At 44.6% G+C, this 22,897-nt stretch overlaps 1 protein-coding gene across 3 annotated transcripts in view; it reads right to left on the bottom strand.

Annotated features, from left to right (window-relative positions):
• nlgn2a (neuroligin 2a) overlaps positions 1–22,897 on the bottom strand; it is a 138,277-nt gene that overhangs the window by 86,099 nt on the left and 29,281 nt on the right. For 2 of the 3 annotated variants that reach the window (XM_011618730.2, XM_029839514.1), the window contains exon 2: positions 545–1,353. In XM_011618730.2, the coding sequence (XP_011617032.1) occupies positions 545–1,043 (499 nt within the window). In that variant the 5' untranslated portion in view covers positions 1,044–1,353. 3 annotated transcript variants of the gene reach the window in all.

Here is a 22,897-nt window from a genome sequence, read left to right as displayed (position 1 = left end):
TCTTCCTATATCTGAACTACTTTCCTGTCGAACTGTTTCCGAACACGTCCTGTAATCAGGGGAAATAACAACCCCGACACCCGTCTGGAAAGGAGGGAGGGAATGTCCGCATCACTGCGTCACTGTGATACTGTGATAAAACCGGCGTATTTCTGCTATTGCGCACAATGCGTCAGGAAAATGTCAAGAGTATGATCTGGCTTCGCAAGGGAGGTTTATATAGGTAGAAAAAATGAACCACATGCACACACACAAACCAAATGTCACCGTATCCTTTTCTTCTCAAATGATTTTCCTCCTGGCTTCCACTCTTAAATTGAAAAAAGTTTGTTCTTGAAGCAGTAGTTTTGAAACAACTTAGATCCGGTTCTACAGGAGGTGATCCTTTTTTGAAAATGGTAATAATAAGAAAAAAAGGGTTACAGTTGACATTACGGGGGCTACACGTAGGACCGGCACAGACGTGGATGTTAATCAAAAAGCAACTGAAGGGACGGAGGTATAGCAGACAGTAAATCAAGCTAACTCAACACCATAAACTCACCGTCTTCTGTGGGCACGTAGACGTTGAGGTAGAGACAGTCCTCACTCTGGTTCTGGATGTATCCCGCTGCCACGTCCAGGTTGTCAGTGAACCACACAGGCAGCATGATCTCCGGCAGCACGCCGTGAATGTTCTGCGGGCACACGTGTGCGAACTGGGTGGCGTTGCGGATCTCCTGCCAGGACCCCGGGGCTTCTGGTGGCTGGAAGCGGCGGTCGCCGATAGGTGCTGTGGCGTAGGGAACGCCCAGGTACTGCTCCACTGGGCCAAGGATCTCATTGTTCAGATCCTTCTTGACTCCTCTAAGCTTGCCATAGTTGGTGGTGACTATGGGGTGTTTGGAAGGGTCTAACTTCTGGCTTGAGGCCAGGGAGAAGACCAGGACGAGGCCTACCACACCCATTAGGCACCAGTCTGTCATGAGATTAAGGGTGTGTGTCCTGGACAACAAAAACCCCCTTTGACTTGGTTTACTAAGAGGAGGCCTGATGAGATTCATACTGTTCTGCCACCTGGTCCAGATATGAAAGGACGTTTCAAATGACAGTGAGTCAAAAAAACTCGAGAGGGATCAAACTAACAAAAGCAAACTTCTTTATGGGGGGGTCGACTCGATTCAGAGATTATGGAGCGAAGGTCACACTGAGGGGAGAAGGTCCTTTTGCTGGAGTAAAGAGAACCGACCTCACCGCAGGGGGCCGAGTCAGTGTTAATTTTCAGCGACCGTTTCCCCTGCTGCTATTCTGTTACGTTCCATCACTTCTCGTCTCCCTCGGTCCGGATCATTGGGTTTGACCGGCTGCTGGATCCTGCAGGAGGAGACAGAGACAGTGGGATGGAGGGAGGAGGTGATAGATTTAGGAGATAGCGAGACAGAGAGAGAAAGATCAAAGCAAAAAGGGGGAAAAAAGATTAAAATTCAGCTGTATGAAATGTTTTGAACGGAGCATTGGTGCAAGTTGCCTCACACAATGAAAAAAAAGAAAGAAATTCCTGAAATGAGGTCATCAACATTCTTTTTTTTTTTCATTTTTCCTGTACATTAGGTTCTCAAATGATAATACTTGCTGTTAAAAACAAAGCAAATAACACAGGCAATAGTTCGAGGCTGGAGATGAGGCCGAGCTTTTCACTGCCTGCTGGGGGTCAAAGGTCAATAATGCGCGCTTGTAAGCAGCTTACAACAGCCTGGGACACTTTCCGGCTGTGCGCGGCACGAAGGTGCACGCGCGCACCATCATACATGCAGCTTTGCGCATGAATGAACGTCCGCATGTGGACATCGCTTCATTCATGTAACCTATCGAGCGAGTGTGCAAATCCTCGTGCGACAAACGCGGTCAGAATTGCATGAGGCGTAGAGATTATACCGTCCTCGCAGCGCCGGCTGGTGTTACGTAAGAGAACACTGACGTGCACACGCTACAGCAGCAATAAAAAGGGAATCTGTTTCACACGCACATCCTTCCTTTCATGGTCTCTCCTCTGTTTTATGGCCATGGCGTAATTGTACCGCAATAACTGTATTATTGTATCGCCTGCACCCAGTTAAGTGCTTACGTGTCGACCCCCCCCCCCCCCCCCCCCCCGCTTTCCCACTGCCAATAAAGCCTTCTGCTTTTAAAAGCGGACTGGTTGAGGTGTCCTGAAGCAAAACCTCAGCTAATTAGCGAGAACTGGCCAGGCTCCTGTGATACTGATGTAAGGCATCCAAGGAAGGAAGCTGCTTCAGCTAATGCTAAATGTGTAACCAGATATGTCATGCATGATCTTTCTATAGAGTGATAATTGCATCTGCGGTCACTCAATGTCTTCTTTGTGGAGGACTTTGTCAACGTGCCCACACGTCCGTCCACGTGAGACAGCGTGGTGGTACAATCTGCCCTAATTAACCCATGTCGAGCCTGAATTCTATCTACTCTGTCATTCAAACGCGCATGAAAAAGACCGGAGGCTAAAGATGGAGAGATGGCGAGCGAGGTTGTTAGTGGGAGAGAAAAGATGAGACAAGTGAGAATGCAGATGGAGAGGCCAAGAGGTCTCGGTCTTAATGAAACTCTTCCCTCTGGTCGGCAGAGCCCCCCCGCGCTCTCTCAGCACAAGCAGCATCGCATGCTGCTTCGCTGACTTCGGCGTCTCTCAGCGGGGCTTAGAAACCCGCATCTGAAAGGCCCAGCTCAAGCCGGTCGACGAGACATTTCCTGTCCAAGACTTTGCTCCCCCTCAAGCTTTTCTGGGGGATCCACAGGCCCTCGCAAGCTCAAGTTTCTGGTTAAAATCCAAGTTCCTGGCAGGCGAGAGTGTGCTGCGAGGGACCTCCGGACTTTGTGGGTGCATCTGAGTGTTTAATTGCTAATTGGCTCAATTAGAGGACCTAATAGGTCCAGCTTTGCTGTGAGCACTGGGAGAGCCTAAGTGATTGATGAAGAAGAGAGGAAGAAATGAATGAGGAGGGGGATATATGGTATTGGAGGAAGGGCTAAGAATGATGGGGCTCAGATGGCCAGAATCAACAAACTTAAGTGGTGTTTGGAAGTCTGAGGATGCTAATGTTTGATTTGTGTTGATGGGAAGTGCTTAAATGTTCACACATTACAGTGTGAGGCTGATTGCTGACTGCTATTATGCACACTAACACGCATGTTTTAGTTGATCCCAATAGCCCTTATTGGGAAATAATTTCCAGCTTTATACTTTTAAAGTATATATTGTGCAATTTGTCTTCACTAAACTTGGTGAATTTTTCCATATATAAACAGCAGGTAAGTGTTTAAACCTCACTACATGAAGAGTTTATACCAGCTGTAGGGGATACTTGTAGTGTTAATATATTGATGATAGCATACTTATGTTGCACATCCTTCACATGATCACACTCACAGCTCAACTTGCTGTTGATGCATGTTCATCCATGATTCATGTCATCAGGAAAAGGATTTTTCCCCCCACGCAGGGAGCAGCGAGCTACATGGGTCAAGCACCGGTAGACCATCAGTCCAGGCCTAACTTTTGTACCAGTCATGCTGCAGTTCTCATCAAACTACTGATTGCTCTGTGAGGTACTGTGAGTTTCCACAGGGCTACAAGAAGCGGTTTCAATAAATTCTTTGACAAACTGTTGAGTAGTTCCACCATCAGTGTGTGAACGGGTGAATGCGTGTTCGTAAAAGGGGTCAAAGATGACCGGAAAAGCAGGATATGAATGCAGACCGCAAGACCACAAGCTTTTGACCATGGAAGACTTAATTCTAGCCATTCAAGCCCTTATTGCTAACAGATAATTAAGTTACTCATCTGAACATGGCACAAAAAAAGAGAAAATTTTAAAGAGAAATTTGTAATATGACCCGGAGAGCCAAGGCGCTATGTAAATATTCCACACCGTACATGCAAATTCTTTTGACAAAGCAAGGCTAAGATTGAAGATCAAACATTGCATTTGTGAATGTATCATTGTACAAAAGTCAACGCATTGCCTTCTTTTTAATTCATGACCTTTGCCACTGATTTTTCATTCGTGTGTTTGTCGCTGTGAAAGTAAAATTCGTCATTTTTTATCCTCCTTTTCTTCATTTGAAAACAGAAGAGAAAGGTAAAAGATGTAGAAAAAACAGGTAAAAGATGGAAGAATTTCCCAGAAAAATGCAGATTCCAACTAGTCTCACCAAACAACTCACCAAATTTATAAAGATAGAACTTGTTGTCAGCCACATTTAGGTTTACAAAGGGTTAGATGTGGGCCTCAGGCCACGTGGTTGACATGGCAGATTTAGACTGCAAACTGATCCTTTGTTAAACTCTTGCCTTTTATGCTAATGTTATATCCTTTTAATGATCTCCTAGGCTTAGCATCACAGCTAAAACTATGGTAACTGCATTATAATCACGATTCATCCATTCACACGTTTTAACACCTGTAACAAGGACAGGTATCAAGCTTCTAATCACCAGCGTGCTAAAGGTCTGCCCTGTTACAAAAGTGTTTTTGACACAAATATTGATTTAAGTAATCCTGCAACACACAAAGGAAACAATGCACTTGAAGGATACAATCTGCTTTAGCATAAATTAAAAGCTTTTTGAAAGTACTTCAGCAATAATTGGATTGCAGTGCGCTTTACAGGTGGTGGTTTGATTGTCTTCCTCTTGTTGACACGTTTCTCCCTCTTTAATTACAGCAAGCTTTGCCAGAGATCAGATTCTACAAATCATTACTCGTCCTTCCCTCCGCAGATCCCTGCTTCAAAAGCAGACGCTGCGCTTTGATGTCGCTGCCATTGGGGGAAGAGCTGCCGCGCCCCGCTCGTATCCAGACGCGAATTACACAGAGCGCTTATGATGCCATGTTTTTAACAGCGAGCCCACTTTGTTATCTTTAATTGCTGCGAGGAGTTTTCTGTACGACTTTTGTGGAGGAGCTTCCTCCAATTAACCTGCTGCTAATCTTTCGTGTTGAAGGTCACGCCTGTGCTCGTGGTGACTGAAGTGATCGGAGATGTGTCGTTGAAATGGGGCTTTAATGAGCTTTGGTTTGTTCCTATAGGCCACGGATGGATTTAAGCAGTAACAAAGCTAAGCAGCTAATGAGACGCTGCAGACAAATGCTAATTTCCAGAACACTCTGTTGTCCTTAATATCAAAAGTAATTTTATCTGTTTTAAGTAAAACAACTGATAAGATCATGAGTTATATGTGAAAATATTGCTAACCTTTGATTTCATGTCTAGTTAGAGATGTTCAAATATATAAAAAAAAGACCTATAGATTTCTATCCCAACATGCAAAGAAAATCTGGTACGTCTGAAGATTTGTTCCAGTTAAAAGGGAGTTTTTCCCTTTGGGTTGCGTGTTTGGGGGTTCAGGCTTTGGGTTTGTGTAAAGCACCAAGAGAGCGTTTCGATTGTAACAGTTTCAAAATAATGAGATAAACTGGGAAAAAAAGAGATCAAAGAACAACTTGATGCGGCCTAATTTTAAAAAATATATAGAGTATATGCCCCATCAATTAGCCCGGCATTGGTCAGACCTGTTAGCAATAACCAGAGACTCCTCAATAAGAAGCCCCCCCGACAGATTAAGCTTTGCCCAACTATCCGGACGGTTCTCTACTGTCATTCGTAGAACCGCAATAACCTTCCTGTGCTACCTTCTGCCATACTTGTGCACCGCGTCCACCTCAATTGTAGATAAACTTTGATTTGCCAGGATGCTCAGGAGGGCTAATGAACAGAAAGCAACCTGCTAAATTTAGCACGTTCCAATCACAGCTGTGGGATTAAGGAAACACAAAGCATGTGCGCTACCATTATCGCCTCGGGGCTCCTAGATACTCAATACTTGAATTATCCAGGCGCATTTGTATTTCCCTATGCTAATTGACGTATTTTTAAAAAAAAGTGACAAGAAAATTGGATATTTGAAAGTCAATATGGGTGACTGGTTTAACAAAAAGAACCCAAAACAATTAGATGCGGATATACAGATATATTTTTTAAAACATTGTATTGTTTGGCATTCTCACCCCCCCGTACGTGTGAGGTGAACACTTTTATCTGCGTGACAGTCGAATTTGATGGGTTGGTCACGGTGAAATTTTGAGGGCACGCCAGAGAGGGTGGTTGATCGGAAAAGGGCAATTTCATCTCTGCAGATGCCACATTACTGCCGGTAGATGTATGTGTGTGTGTGTGTGTGTGTGTGTGTGTGTGTGTGTGTGTGTGTGTGTGCACGGTGGGGGATATTTGTGTTGAGTCTCGCTGACAGCCTCTGCATGAGCTCCAAATAAAAAAAGAGCCAGAGGGGAGGTCAGTGCTCAGTTCAGCTGCTGCCAATCACTCATTTTTATGACGTGTGCTTATTTATTATTGTTTTACCATAGAAATCCGTTAAAATCAAGATATATGAAGGATGCAAGAATTTGACTGGACATGGAAAAACTACGTTTTCAGTTTGGTTGGCATAAACCACCACAGTGTGAAGTCATCAAAGTATTCTGGTGAAACAAAACAAAGACAACGTCAATGCTTTGATGCTTTGTATTCTAATTATCTGTTACGTTTGGACTCCAACACTGTCAAAACCTCCATTATTTCGGCATTTGAGGCCAACGTGAACACAAAAAGGTGACATTCAGGTTTTAGTGGCTCGGCTTCTTGTGATCAGGTACGCCATGACATCAGACGCGATACGCCCCATCGTCTGGTGAAGGAACACCCTCGGGTCTGATCGCAGCGTGAATGTCACCAAATGAGGATTTTAAACGGGTGCACCGTGTGGAAATAATGGCGTTTGCCCACTAATCTTGATGTGAAAGGGGTTTAAGGCCCAGTTAACACAGCAACAGTGTTTTCAGTCTTTTTGAAAGTGGGTTCAACAGTTGACCGTTTCCCAAATTTCCGTTTCCATCCCACAGTGACTGTTTACGCTGTTGTGTTCTCGCCTGCCTCACGTTTGTATAATGTTGTTGCCCGACTCATTACAGGTTGCCAACTAGCGCCCATGAAAACGACAGCCTTTTCAGCAGCAGCCACCTCCATCATCCAAGAGAGGCGTCTGTGTCTCCTGTCAGTTTCCTGAGCTTTTCCTCTAAAAGATCTTCAATAAATGAGACGCTACCGTTGGGATCCTTTGATGTTAACAGACCCTAACAGACCTTCTTATGACCTTTCATCTGGCTTCCATTGAGAGCATACTTACCTTCTCAGTTACCTGCTGGTTTTAATCCCTAAACCTGCAGAACTTGACCTTTCTGACCAGCATAACAAAAATCTGCTGCAAAATCCCAGGACAGTCTGGTCGTGCTCCATCCTACCGATGTGATCTACAAACTATCAATAGCTCCCAGGATTCTACCGGATCCTTTTTAAGCACTGTATTCGGTCTTTTAGCGGCTCCCATCGGGATTCAGACAGCACCTGTCCGGCTTCTGAAGTCTGACCCCTCCCAGGTCCATCACAACCCCACCTAGACCCATAACCACTCCACCCACTCAACCCCTCACCCCCCCAACCTTATCGGTAATTATCATATGATCATTATCATTATAGTTATATAACATTTTGAGAAATCCATGGATTTCATGATGCAGCAAGCTGCAAACTGCTTTTCTTGTTGGTTTTTATGTCTTGATGTGTGCTACTCCTGTGGCTTTTAAATTGCTGCTGGCAAATACTTAAAGTGGGTGAATTGAAATGAATATTGTGCATTTTTGTGCCAGTGACTTTAATGGGAAATGTATGCGCTGATTTTATTTTTTTTTACTTTGATGTCATTAAAACAATAGCTTCATAGAACCGATACTGTGGTTAGAAGAAAAGTGGGAGGTCTCCTAGGCTGATGCTGTGTGTGTTGTGTGATCATAGCAGGGTGTGTTTTAGCTGGCGGAACGCTTCATTTGAACCACACGGCTTCAAGAGTTCGGAGCAAATATTTACAAGGCTTTCATTAGCAGGGGGAGGTGCGCGAGCTTCCGGTGAGGGTCAGCGTGTCTGCGGCAGAGCTGGGGAACACAGAGGGGAACGGGTGGTAATTAGACAAACGGTGGCAGATTAATCACAGCCTGACAGTTGAGCCTCGCGGCCACACGCGCACACACTCACACACATACACCCATTTAGCACACTGAGTAACGCATGTTCAACTTTTCCTTTCTCACACTATTCTTGCCTTGTAATTGTGCTTTGATGATGCATTTCCCTCTTTGGTGAATCGCGAGCTCTGGAATTCCGCCACCTTCCGCTTTGTTTCAGATCTATAGATCAATCAAAACAAGCGGATGGAGGTAGATAGAGGTAGATAGAGGTAGATAGAGGCTGGCGACGACCGACACCATTAAACTCATATCATAAAAAATGTTTTACAGTCTTCTAAGTGATTTTGACCTTGGCTAAGAGTCCTGTGGGTTACGCCTTGTTACCGAAGAGACAAATTTATAGTCCTCGCCAAGCTTTTGGTTTTACTGTAGACTGTAACATCATCGTCTCCATTAGCACTTTAAATGAGTCCGACATGTATGCGGCTTCAGGTTTTAATGGGTAAAACAAATGTGCAGTAGCTAAAATTCACCAGTCCTGTGCTGTGCAGCTGGGGGCGTGGCAACCATGGAAACAGCTACTGTGCACCATCCTATACAAAATAATTCTCTTTACGCGGCACCATGGCACATCCGATTGTTTAAGTCAGATTAGATACCAGCCTAATTTTATAGCTGAACACCGCCGATGTAGCCGGTAATTTCTAGCTATGGGAATTCCTACTTCCCATTCAAAATGTTGAAAAATGTTCAAAATGTCTGAAACCGGGGTCATCGTCTTTGGAGGTTTCAAAGTTCTCCAATGAGGAATGTTCGCTGTCTTCCCTGTTGCTCTGCTGTTCAACTCAGCTACTATTTCAGTTTCATAGACGCTTGTCGAGCTTATTTTTTTGAAATAACATATTTAACGTGCTTTTTATTTTGCAATTTTTGCTACAAGCACTCCCATATTCAGCCATCGAGGGTGCTGCAGCACCCTCGTCGCCCCCACTCCCCTCTTCCAGTGCCTCTGCATTAAAGGAAATAACAAAATAATTTACTGGACTTGCAGCAAGACAAAGCACTCCTCAACAGAGTTTGCTGTAAAATGTACAGTTACGTCAATAACAATTAACTAAATGTCTGACAAGGAATATTGCTTTTTAACTGTGTCCCTCCATATGGGTTTCTGAAGCTCGTTTACTATTTAGTTACAGTTGTAACTTGCCTAATCAGCTTAAAAATCTAAATTGAATCGCACGTTATTGTTTTTGCTCCACCTTCCATGAAATTAGGATCTCAATCAAGCTTGCGAGGCCCCAAACGCGGCAATAAAGAAAGTTAACGCAATGCAGAGCTGCCCCGCTGCTATAGATGGAAACGTTGACGTCGCAGTGGTGATATGCGAGGGTACATGAGGACAAATGTTGGACACCGGTTTTGCAGAGCGCAAATCAAAATGATACCCCGGGCCGTGCGGCAGTCAGGCTGATGAATGTCAGCGGCAGCTTAGGGCTGCTCATTTGACAAGCAGAAAGGCACTTGAACTTTGTTTACAGCCGAATGGGGACTCACGAACCGAGACCGATAAAAGCTTCCCAATAAAATATTGACTTAGAGGATTAGAAAGCGAGGAGACGTGGTGCAAAGTGACAGAGATCAGTAATTTTCCAAACGGGAGGGCACTCTAGAGAAGACATTAAGACATCGACAAATTAATTGAATGTTAATTTTTGTTGAGGAAACGTAATTGTGGAAAATGTGGTTTGGCTAAGATTTTCTTTGGGTGCTAATGCTCGTATGCGCAGCCTTGCCAGGACCTTACCGAGCACATCATGGGCGGGCCTGGACGGCTCAGTTTTACATCTGAAATATGAGTGACCAAAGAACTGCACATCAATGCAATCATCATTTCGCTACCGATTCAGATTTGGTCTGATCATTCGTTGGCGGAGGCGTGTGTGGGTGAACATCGCACACAGAGATAAATGGACAATTTTGAGAGAGGCCTTCCTGAGCTAGTGGCCTCTGGAGAGTCATGAGCAGATGATGCGGACTGTCCACTTCCTCTCCTCCCCAACCTCGGCCGATCCAGCGGTCGATTCGTAGAAGCCGTAGCTGAATGACTACCTGCTAAAGCCAAGAAGGGGGCGATGGATGAGTATCTGAAAAGGCACGGTGGGAATAATCCCCCAGATTATAATCAGTGTTATTAATAACAAGATGCGGCATTGAAACGCGCTTCCTCCCCCACTATCCTTATCTCCCACTTTATTTCGGCTTTCATCCTCCACTCGCAACGCTATTAACGTGAGCGATGAATATTCATCCAGGGCTTTAATCTATAGCTGAGCTCATCTCAAAGAGCCATGTTTATTTTACAGCGCGAGGAAGGATGTGCTCATAAATAAACTGTACATGATCTGCAGGATTTTAAGGGGGAGCCACTACGGCTCACATGAGCACAACATGAAGCTGCACGTTTGCACGATTTCCCTGATCCTATCTGCCACCACTCTCACCAGAACCAGCGCTTCATTCATTGCTGACACTTCAGGATTCTTAGCTAGCAGCGCAGATTCTGTACTTTATCTAAAAAACTCTTTTAGGTAGTTGCTGTAGTGCTGATTTTGTGCACGTATCTAGTAAAGACTGTCGTTTGGAGGGTGGAAACCAAGTTTTTTTCCCCTTTCATTTGATGCGCAAAATATGAAGTTGATGGACTGACAGCAGCCCCGGCCCCGGCGGAAAAACTTGCCACATCACTTCAACAACTTTGGCTTGTGCTGGTAAAATGTTTCCATCTGCAAACTTTCTTCCTTGTCGTTCTCCTACACATTCCCCTGCTCTCTCCGCCGATGTTTTGATGCCGTCCCTCGCCGCGGCGTCGCTTCCATCCCCACCCTCCTCCTCCGCTGCCGCTGCGGCACGCCGGGGCGTGTGTTGACAGGCGTGTTTGAGGCGTCACAGCTGGGTGTCGAGCACGCCTTCCCTGCCTCGCTCCCTCTTCGCTGCTCCTCTCTAACTCTTTAATTCCCATTCGGAGTCTTTGCCCCGCAGCTCCTGAGAAAATAATGAGGTGACGGAAGTAGAGCGGCAGCTGCGGAAGAGTCGAGATCACATCTGAGGGATGTAGCCAACGTGGTCTTGAGTGTGCAGGAGCCAGGTCAAGCTATATCGTTGGTGCCGTATTGCGAAAGAACTTTATCCCTGATCTGGATCTGCAGCATCAGATGCAGTTGTTTTCATTTCCACTAAAAGGAGCGGGATGCAACCTTTGAACCCAGATGGAGACACACATGGAAAACATCAAAGTAGCAAACTGGAAGGCGACGGTGTCTTTTAACCCCGCAAAAAATATCACTGCAAACCATCATGGACGCGATATTTTTCGGTCACACCATCAATCCAATTTAGCAGCACCTTGCAATGTGAAGCCGACGAGACAAGCTAACATGAAGCATCATTAACGTGACCTGATTTGAGCTTCTCATGTGTTGCCGAAGAGCTGCTGGTCAGGTAATTAAAGCAGGACTTTAGAAACATCAGCCATCTTTTGACTCACCATGCAACAGAGAAATCCTGCTTTTTCAGGGTCAACCGATGCTACATTTGGTATTCTTTCAGTATTGTTGAAAACATAAAGGCAACAATAGTTAATTTACACAAAACACATATTTCCTGTATTATTATTATGTTTTCTATCTTTGTCTCAACGCTGGGAAAACATTTCCTGTGCAAAGGAGTCATTAGAACGCTGCTAACATGGCTCTCTAAACTTCTGCACGTGCAACCAGGGATGCGGGGCGAGAAAGTAGGTTACTCTGAGTTTTATTTTTTCATTTCCCTTCCCGCAGCATCCTAGTTGCATTGCCGCTCACTCCATCTCTCCATTGGTGTGAAAAGAACTTCCCGCTTGCTGGCTTCTCTTGTACGCGTTTTGTCTTTCAGATGGCGGCAGAGGGGGCGGGGCCACAGAGCAGGGGCCGAAACGTGCCTTTCAAAAATGCAAATCTAGATGCTGATACTTCCACTCTACCTCTTCCAGGGTCCTTTGTTCTTTTTCTATTTCTATTTTGCAGGTGTGGTTTTCCCAGAGGTAGATCCAACATTCAATATCCATCCACTTTTTCCCTAAATCTTGAGCTCTGTGTGTGATGCCAGCCCATTTTGATTGTGTGTGTGTGTGTGTGTGTGTGTATTTCTGACCACAAGAAGAGCTCGTAAACCACCACCACCATTAGCACTCCCGCCCTCTTCGGACGAACAATATTCGTCGCCACTGCTAGCGCAGGTCTCCTAAGTGAATTTCAATTCAGTTTGGGGCAAAATAATTGGTCTGACTATAAAATGGAACTTCTGCCATAAAAGCTGGATTGTTAAGTGCCACCTTTCTGTGCATGTGTGTGTGTGTGTGTGTGTGTGTGTGTGTGTGTGTGTGTGTGCTCGAGCTCTGAAAGCAGGAGGTTGAATCACAACACGTGAGTGGCGGCCTGAGCCCTTTGGGTTTACTCAGTGATTCAGCTGCTATATTTTGACCGGAAAAACAAACGCGCGCTCATACAGAACACGTGCATAATTTTGCAAGTGTGCGCACATTAGTGTGCGTCATGCTCTGGCAGCAACAGTGCGTGCACTTCTGGTACAATGTCAGTTTATATACACATTTGGACCTCCGTGCAGACCAGCCGTTGTGTGATACACGTGCACACTAAGCACCTGTGCTGCATTAGAAATGAGATTTTAAGCCTTTAGTTCATATTTCTTAGTGAGGAAATTTTAAAGCTGGTTTTGTTGCTGTACACTTGATGGTAAATGTATCACTTTTCACACCTGTGCTCGTTTGTGTATGGTCGGTCTCCATATTGTGCTGATAATGCTGGTGTTCCACAAGTCTGCCTGTTTCTAACTGGTGAATCTATCACAATTAGGCCAGAGCTTTTTTTTTTTTTCTTATTTTGCTTTGTTCCATTTATTTTCCTTCGCCCAGTACCTGTCATTCCTTCTCCGATTGCTGCTTGGGTTTTTTCTGCTTTGTTATGTTTTGCTCCCCTCCCCCGGGCTGATTGTGATTTGCATTAAAAATCTGTAGCCAGGCAATCATCAATCAGAAGACTGATTATAATAAGATGATGGATTTTTCACGCATATTCCATTAATAACAACAGATGAAAACCAAGCGAAAATGCAACAAAAGGGCGCCGAAGAATTCCAACAAGAGGAATTTGAGGCACATTTGAGTGACAAAAATAACAGAAAAAAAATCAACTATATACACAAGAGCTGCTTCCATGCACAATAAAACTCCTTCAGTGTTTCATCACATGCCAAACTGAAGCTTTTGTCTAAGCTAATCCCCCCTCGCTTACACCCTCCGTTGACCCCAGGAGGAGCCCCAGCATCCAGGAGAGAGGGAGAACCTGAAGAGACCCTCAGTTCTATTGTGCAATAATGTGAATCAGATTCCCGGTTTCCCCCTCTCACTCATATGCCATAAACATTGCACAGAAAACAGTGCAAAGCATACAAAGATTAAACAATAAGGGACGACATTTGACTCTTTTGTTCAATTTATTGCTCCAGTGATGAGGCTAATATGCAATGGAGTAGCTCTGGAAGACTTTTTCTAAAAACCCTTTTGAAAATAAATATTTGCTTGCAAATAATGTGTCTAAGTGTAATTTTATCTGGAGTTTGTCAGACCCCCTCTGTGTGTCTTGAGCTCTAGCCCTTTGTAAATCCAGCCCTGTTCATGTTCGTTAATGTGAATCACCGCCTCCTCCCTTCTCTCAAGGCCCTTTGCCCTCCTTCCCTTTAAAAGATCAGAGCCAGTGGGTGTGCTTTTCAAACAAAATGGCGGAGAGAGGAAAGAAGATCCGACATTACCTCAAAAGATACAATGTTCGTTGTCAAAGAAGTTACTAAACTGTCAACACTAGTGGCAAACTGATAACATTTGATGCTAATGTTGACACACTAAATTAGCGGCATAATGAATAAAATCTCAGACAAAACAGCAGGAAATTTGCAGAAAGTTCACGTGCTGGCAGCATTATAACAGTTTACGTTAATTACGGAGTACTTAATGTTCCACAAATTCCACATTGTACGTGTTTCTTTGCAGACAACGATGGGGCGGGAGGGCTGTTAGCAAAAGTAGAGGGAGGTGTGGCTCATGGTTCACTTTGCTTTTTTCTACAGACAGTGCACAACTGCAAACCTAGCGGTGCAAACAGATCACTGATTGCCCCTCTCAGCTTTGTGTTGATCCTAACAGCTGTTTTAGAAAGTGTAAATAAACTGAGCCTGGTTTTATTGCTGTACGCTATTATTACCCAACAGTGTCATCTTGTAACGTTTTCACTCAGTTTTGCGCAATGGGGCAGCGAGGTTTGACAACACAGCGGAGGGTGCAAAGGGTAGCACATCTACCGAGCTGGAGACGCTCAGGGGTGGTTTGCCAGGGCTGTTAAGCTACTAATTTGCAAAGGTATTAATAAGGCCACTCAGCGCATGGCAGGCTGGAAATATTGCCCAAAATAATTGTGTTCCACACAGTCCCCGAAATCTGCCGCTGTATCACAACTCACTGAAGCTTTTTTAATCTAACTTGCCAGTGTGCTGCCAGATAGGACCAAAAAAATTGGTGCCGCATCGCAACACATTTCCGAGTATGACATAAATCACTAAAAAAATCGCTTCATTAAAGATCGTAGCTACACATTTGATTTGTTTGTGTGTTTGATTGATTTTTAAAAAAAGGAGGGAAAAGACATTACATATTACACGTGGCAGGCAAAGCTATCCGAGCCCCTGATTTCCTGATTTGCTTGCAAAAACCCTTTCTCAGTGCCGAAAACACCAGCCCAACCAGGACAATGTAGGATTTTCTTGTGGTTTACCTGCTTCGGCACTCAGTTGTTAGCAACCTATTGTAAATTCAGCCGGGAAAAAATGTGGCTCCGCTCAAGGCAGATGGAAGTGGAAATGTCCCCCATAATGATCTGTAATGTGGAGCCAGCAGCAGCTTTGACAATATCTATCGTTAAATGGTCAATAGGTTTGTTAGATTCAGCTTGCAGGATGAAAGAAATGATCATTTGACATGAGCACATGCACACGTGTTTAACTAGACCGTAAAGTAGGTCTGGGGATCTTAAGAGGCTCAGGGATACAAAAATCACCAAATCAATGGCTGAATGTTTCGGGTGAAAAAATAAAGCATTGTAACGCAACAAGCTAACTTATTTCTTTCTTTTGTTTTTTTAGAGCCGCAACACACTGGCCGAGCAGCATGTGTATTGCTTGTTTTTGTAGTCTTTTACAAGAAATGAAAAAAACCTCAGTTTTATCCCAGCTCGTGTTCACACTTTTGAGGGAAAAGTCCCTAAATTTGTCAGTTTGCGACATGACAACCTTCGGCTCTAAAACCTAATCTCCCAGGAGACAATAGAGCTCTGACACGACGTGAATAAGCTAGCTGCTAGAACACTGACCAAGATAATGGGTGGGGATTAGCATGATATTCAGGGGAAACGATTAAAGCAGCCGAGCTTTGGAGTCCAGCTGAACGTAAAAGATAACTGTGGTATGAGAAGTGATGATTCCATTAAAATTTAGATGTGGCATGTCAACCATAAAAAACAAAAAAATCAATGTAGCAGTCTGAGTGAAATAAAGTATCCGAGCTCTGGGTGGTAATTTGTCACTGTTTGGTGTCAACTTTTGCCTGGAGACAGAGGAATCCCGGAGGAAATTTAGGTTGAATAAAGGTTAAAGGGAAGACATCCAGCACTCAATTAAGACCTTAAACAGCACTCTGTAGTAATTAATGTATGTCTACGCTATAATTAACAAGAAGACGGATGAATATTACTCAATGTCATTCAGGCGCGCTCTGAATTACTTGATGTGTCAGTGTCGTTTAGGATGCTACATAGCGTGCAAGTTACGATACCAAGTCACCACATTGGGGGTTTTCTTGGGTTAGCTTGTCTAGTATTAGCGTGCAGTAGCGTGCGTCATGGAGAATGCTGGACCAGTGCTGAGGCTAATTAACTTATATGACCCAGCCACTGCAGCGATGCGGCGGCTGCTGTGACTGGAACGGCTGTCCAAGAAGTCGCCCGCCACCTTCCTCAGGCGGCGTTGGGGAGGCACTGGGGCCTCGCGCCAACAAGCACCAGGTTTACATACTGCAGATCAACACAAGGTGAAGCTCTCCAGGACTAGTAAACATGCAAACACATTGCACCTGCAAATCTGCCTCCCCGTCACAGCTATATATACACATGTGTGGCTAGCGCCAGTTCACGGCACGCCGCGGTTGCCGTAGAGACATGCTCTCACTCCGAAGGCATATGGCGAGAAGCTGGCTGTGCGTTAGCACCCCTGACATCTCTGACAAATTGACTCCTTTATGTGAGTGGAAGTGTGCGATGGACGGGGAGGAGATGGGGGAGGCGGCAAAAAAATAGGTTGATCATCTCCTTTGCACATCCTGGAGGAGGATCGCTCACACACACATGTTCAGCTCCACCTGTGACATCAGCAGCATGCAAAAAATAAAACCTACTACTGCGACGGCCGGCTGAGCTGGGGGCAAATGAAGGACAGGGGGAGGAAGAGAGAGGGGTTGGGGGGATAAAAGGTTGCCGGAGGAAGCGAGGTAGTAAATGGAGATTAAGCAAACTGATGAAGGGGCTATTGAGAGGCGGTTTAAGAGGAAAAGCAATGGGAAGGAACTGGATCGGGACTCCATCTTAGCTGGTTTTACCACGAAATACAGTCTGCTGAAGACCACATATATGTAATGAGCTGCTTTTTCGAAGTAAAATGTGTAGAAGCCAGTAGAAAATCACAAGCTCAACTGAAAATAACTTAGTTTTTGATATCATTCCATGAATTTTACTGTAAATCCAGAGCTTCAAAATGATGTAAAAGGTAGAAACGGGGCTAAATCCCAAATAATTTAGGCATACTATACTGAAAAGACAAAGAAAAATACTAAATACACAAGCAATGTCGGAAATGATGACTATCTAAGCTAATCTAAGTGTAAGATGTTGTCATGGCTACAAATAAATAAAATAAAAACATGAGCCTGTCAATCAAAAATGGTAAACATTTCATAAATCGTCCCGTGTTAAGGTGAGTGCTGCTCCTGTGGGGGGGGGGGGGCGCTCCTCAAGTATGAGACATTTGCGCTTCGGATTATTATTATTTTTCTTTCCACGGATGCACAAATTCCAGGGAAATAAATCCATTCCTGCAGGTACAACTTAATTTCTCGGGCGCTGGGGTGGGGGTTGTTCGGGGGGGCCCCTGTGACGCCGTGCCGTAAAGGTAAATGGATGTAGATTTCTCATTTGGCACGGAAGCCGCTTGGCTGCGGTTTAGCCCATTATCTAATTTTCCTTTCATAATGGACTCGGCCGTCTACTCCTCTCTCTCGATCTCCGAGTTGTTTGCGAAGTACCTGACACATCTCACGTCTGTGCCGACAACAATACATTTGAAAGCTGTGAAAACAATAAAAAATAAAAGAGCCCGGGGAAGACGCAGACAAATGAGCTCAATGAGACGGAGGAAAATATATGAGGCTGAGGACAGCTTCACGACTTTTAACTAATTCATTTGAGGGTGGCGGATGATTCATCTGCAGCATTATTAGGGAAATGATGAATCTATCCCTGATAGTCGGGGTTGGTGTAAAAAAGAAGGATCAAAATAGGCAATAAGCGGTGCAGAACATATATTACAACACTCTCACTTACTCTTAGATGTGCTAATCAGCAAATGTTCAAAATGGAGCCCATGAAAGTCCAAGCTTGGATCCATAGATCTTTGTCTCTCTGTCAGTCTCATGAATGGTAAAAACGGAACAGGATTTAATTTTGAATGAACCAGCTGATCTCTAAATCATTTAAAAAAGCACTTTACAAACGCCGCTAAAGCTAATTTTGCAGCTTCATTGCAGCTACCAATGCTCCTTTTCTTCCTGCAACGAGGTCAACCACAGTCCCGACATTTTCTCACATTTGGGTGGTTCCTTGGAACCTCGCCGATCCCCATTTCCCCCCTGGTCTGTCTGCCTGTGGGTGCTGAGGGGCTGCTGAAGTGCTCCCTGGCTTCTGCTGCTTATTGCTGATGCTGTTTGATATCTGGGGTTCCTTATCTGCTAGCTTGTCGGGCTGCCGCAGACGCCCCGGCGCAGCGAGAGGCAGCTCGGTTCAGGCAGCTGTTGGTGACAGCTCCTTCGTCATTATCGCAATCTCGGCGCACTAGGCTTTCAATCGTTCGCATCTAAACTGGGCTGGCTGCAAACTGATGTCACAATCATTTCAGATTTATAGGTTTAGCCGTTTGTCAAGGAAATAACATCCACAACTATGAAAATGGCAAAAATCGTGAGGCTATAACAAGCGATTATATAGAAAAACAACATAAGCTTATGAAAGATGAAATGATATAAGCTTTAAATATTCACAATCAAAAATGTTTCACACGTCTTGAAGAAGCAACTGGATTATGAAGAATTGTGATTAATAATTCCAACCAGAAAACATCGTTCTGCTGCAGAACGGAGTTTCCGCACAGCCTTTGTTAGAAATGGTGCCAAACGTGGACATAAAAATAAGCATTGTGAGACTGTTCCTAAAATAGGCATTTAGCTCACAATGCCTGCTTTGCAATTGTTTATTGACAGTTTATGTTACATCTTGCGTCACAGAAATGAAGAAAATAGTTTAGTTTAAATAGGTTAAATAGGTTAGTTTATCCTGGATGCATCGTTTGACTGTGCACGTGCCTCCCAACTTCAGTCTCAGCCTCCATTTCTGACTGTTTTCAACATCCACGTTAGACCTGGATTTGGATTTTGTTGTTGCTAATGTGCTCACTGTACCTCCAGGTGCACCGTAGCTCAGAGTGTGCCGTGGAAGCTGGGAAATAGACCTTAAACAGCAGGGAGCTAATGCAGCATATGGTGGACACAGAGGAAAATTAGCAGAGCCTGTGGCTCATTGGACGGACTGCATTTGTGCCTCTGTGGTCCAGGCTTACGCAAGGATATGATGTTCTGAACAACAAAGGTAATAAAAGGAGTTATATTTGAGGCTACTTAAAGCAATAAAAGCTAAAATTAGCATGCAGGGGTTATCATTTCAAACTGCTCTTTAGAGAAAGCGTATTAAAATTGCTCAGCTATTCCAGCTTAAATATTACAGAGGACAAATGATCTTTCCATGCCAACACATAAGGAAATATCTTTCTTCTTCTATCTTCTATTTATGGAGCAGAGCACATGTGTCAAACTCAGTCCTCGAGGTACACGATCCTGCCGGGTTTTCTGTCCTACCAGGCTGAAAATGCATTCAGTGGGATAGAAAACCCGAGGATCGTGGCCCGCGAGGAGTGAGTCTGACATCCCTGGACCAGAGGCTGGCAAGCTCAGAGAGCTACCTTTAGGTCACACAGTCAATTTTGCACCATAGCAAGTACACCAATCAACCGATTTACATCCCCATCCATGAGTCCGTAGAAGTTGCCCTTTATAACTGATTCTATTATCTATTTTGTGGATAGTGGCGAAAGGTGTGGTGACCTTTGGATTCTGTACCGTCTTTTTGCAGATGACATAACCCTATTGGCTGCGTCAGTGTATCAGATATTATGTCAAAAGTAGCAGTTCACCGCCAGGTGTGAAGCAAGTGGGATGTAGATCTGCACCCCTGTGGTCATGAAAAGGGCTGATTCTTCCTTCCATGTTAGAGAGCAGCTGCCCCATTAAGTTCAACTGTCTTCACAGGAGATCAACAGATTGGAGCCACTTCTAAGCTGGAAACCAAAGCTCTCAATTTACCAGACAGCCTCCTTCCTGACCCTCAACTGTGGTCAGGATTGGCGGGTGACTGAAATAAGATCATAAATAAAAGAGGCAGATATTAGTTTCCTTTGATGTGTAGCATTCTTGGAGACAAGGCGCCTGTTCCCAATGTCGAGAAGGACTCCCTGGTCAGGTTTTATGCACATGTCCAGTTGGGAAGGGTACCAAAGTCCGATCCAGACAACAGTACTCTGATTTACATTGCGCCAAATTCTGGCTGAGACAGCAATGTAAATGGCACAGGCATCCGGTTAACTAAAAACTTCCACATCATTCCGTGCAGTGGAAGCACCCCATCCATGAAAAAGTGATTATCCCTGCAGAATCGTCATAGATTAAAGTGTCAGCAGACATTTACTAAATGGCACTAAGTACAGCTGCGACTCGTGTAGGGACCCCATTCGTCATTTCTTTTTGAGGGATTTTACCCGCAAACGACACCAGAAGAATAAGAAGCGTAATACTCAAATAGCAGCACTGGCAGCTGCGCTTCGGTTAGCGATACGTTTTGGCTCAATTCTGAGCGGAGAGAGGCAGGCAGGTAAATAAGTGTCTTTATGACAAAAGATGCCGCAGCTGAGTGGAGGGATTGATCCCCCTTGCAGGAAGGCGTCAATACTTTGTTTGCTTGCTGCAGCCTTTGAATTAATTATAGCCTCTTCATCTGCCCGATGATATGCACTGGCACTCCCACAGAGCATAATATAAAGAAATTAATAAAGAAGTCAATGCATCCAGGTTGATGTTTTTTGTGTCTCTGTGTCACGGCGTTTCTTCCATCAAACGTTCCTATAAATAGCAGCAACGCCGCCCTCCAGCTATGCAGCATGTGTTATATAACCTTGTCGAAATGCGTGCCCAGTCCGCATCAGCATCAACAAAACGGCTGCTACCTGCTTTAAAGCTGCCCGCTCCCCCCACCTTCTGTCCTCTCTCTTGTGCACAGATTACATTATTCATGTGCCACGTGTCGCCTTTACTAGAAAGTATACAAGAAAGGAGGCAGGAAGGCGATATGAAGCGTGAAATAGCAATTGCTGTACTGCAATAACTCCGTTAGCTTTTGTCTAAATATGCCGTGGCGTAAAGTACTACAAAACGTAATTTTTTACATCAGGAATATGCATAATGGTGTGTATTTTGCATGTGATTTTAAAATTTGAAGCACGCCGTGAAATGTGGGTCTCGGAACACAAGAGGAGGCACAACGGTTGAATTTGTCACGACGCCGGTTTTAAGTGCGCCGTGTTGCTTCAAGACAGAAGTTCCAACATTTTTCAATTCCAAATTCAAAGCGTTAATCCGCATCAAACTTGGGGATACATGGATTTCCCAGAGGGTGAAGATACTTAAGTATGTAACATGTGACTGTGAGGGTATCTCTGCCAAGAAGGAGGAGATATTTTTAAATGTGGTTGATCCGAAATGGACTTGAACTGTTTGTTCCTAAATAGAGTCACTAGGGGCACTGGCACCCATCGCAGAAGTCAACAGGCAAGTGTCAGGGCGCGCTCTAGACAGTTGCAAGTGCCTTTTATTAACAATTCAGTTCAATTCATCTTCTCTAGGTGCTTTACAGAAACCCACAGCCTGACCCCAACAAGCAAGAGGAGCAAAGAAATCTCCATTTTAACAGGAAGAAACCCCAGTGTGAACAGGGGCACCTCCCGCTGATGGCCAGGTGGGTAAAGAAAGAGAAGAACAGGGAGTACAACTATGACTTCTGTCACATTTATGCTCTCCGTTTCCATGGAAACGTCGTGATTTCACTCCCTGAAAATGCCCCTTTTTCAAAATACCATAGAATCCGAAAACAGTAGCCTCATATTATCAAACACAATCGTGTTTCGGATGTAATAAAAGTGATTTTTTTTTAGGTCTGTCCTTATCAGCACGAATGTGAATTATAAAGCTTGAGGACACATTAGGTTAAAGTATGTATCCTGCGAGTATTTAATACACACGCATGCTCACAACCTGTTTTAAGTGGCCGCCACATGAGTCCACACTTGTATCTCATCCGGAGTGGTGGATAATGGCTGCAGTTGTCAGGAGTGGTTTAAAATGACTGCTGAAGTCACGGCTGAGGAGGATACAGCTCATCTGCAGGAAACGGGAGCTTCAAGGAGCGGTGGCGACAACTTAGCACCGAGCTAATGCAGCCTGATAGCCAGGGCCCTGATTGGAGTGAACGTCAACACTGGAAGAGCCACAGGGAGCTGGCACGATTCTGGCCAACGGTACTGAGATAAAGACAGATAAAGCTGCAACATGTATCTTGACGAATTCTTCTGCCATCTTAGCTCCAGACTGTGGTGCATGAACTCTGTGTGCGTTTGTACTGCTCCACTGCGTTTGTGTCTGCCTGACCGACCTGACCTGTAATTACAGGGACACGCAAACAAGAGAGCGGGCAGCGATCAAGGGAACTATGGAAAGAACAAAATTGATGAGCAAGGAGGTTGGAGTACACCGGGGAGCTCAAGTGTCTTTGCCCATTAATCATGTTTTTGTGCGTTAATTTCCACAGAAAGCACGATTTCTAAAAGTGAAAGAGTTCAGATTGAAAGCCAACTCTTTATTGGGACAGTGAATGCACAAGTGCTGATTTGTGGATGGATTACAAGCATCCCTATCATGCAGTGGGAGCGCACACGGTATGCAAAGTCTTGAGATTTCAACCCTAGACCATCATGGAAGGATATTAGACTGTTTCAGAAGTCTCTGAAGCACCGGCGGTTGGTTGTCCATCATCATGTGACTGTCTGGGATGTAACCGAGGCTCCTCTGATCTGCTGACCCTGCATCTCGCCGTGAGGTGGGAGATCCCAACTTGATAGAAAAAGGAATGTAAATATATTTGGTGCAATCTACCTCATCAAGTATTTTCCAGTCAGTCTTGCCCAACCTGTGACCCTAAGTCCCTCTCTAACACCACCTTCATCATCCCCCCCCC

The sequence above is a fragment of the Takifugu rubripes genome, chromosome 8 (genome assembly GCF_901000725.2).
Source record: "Takifugu rubripes chromosome 8, fTakRub1.2, whole genome shotgun sequence".
Classification (NCBI taxonomy): Eukaryota; Metazoa; Chordata; class Actinopteri; order Tetraodontiformes; family Tetraodontidae; genus Takifugu; species Takifugu rubripes.
Note: the sequence above shows the minus strand (reverse complement) of the source record. Positions and strands in the feature narration are given on the sequence as shown.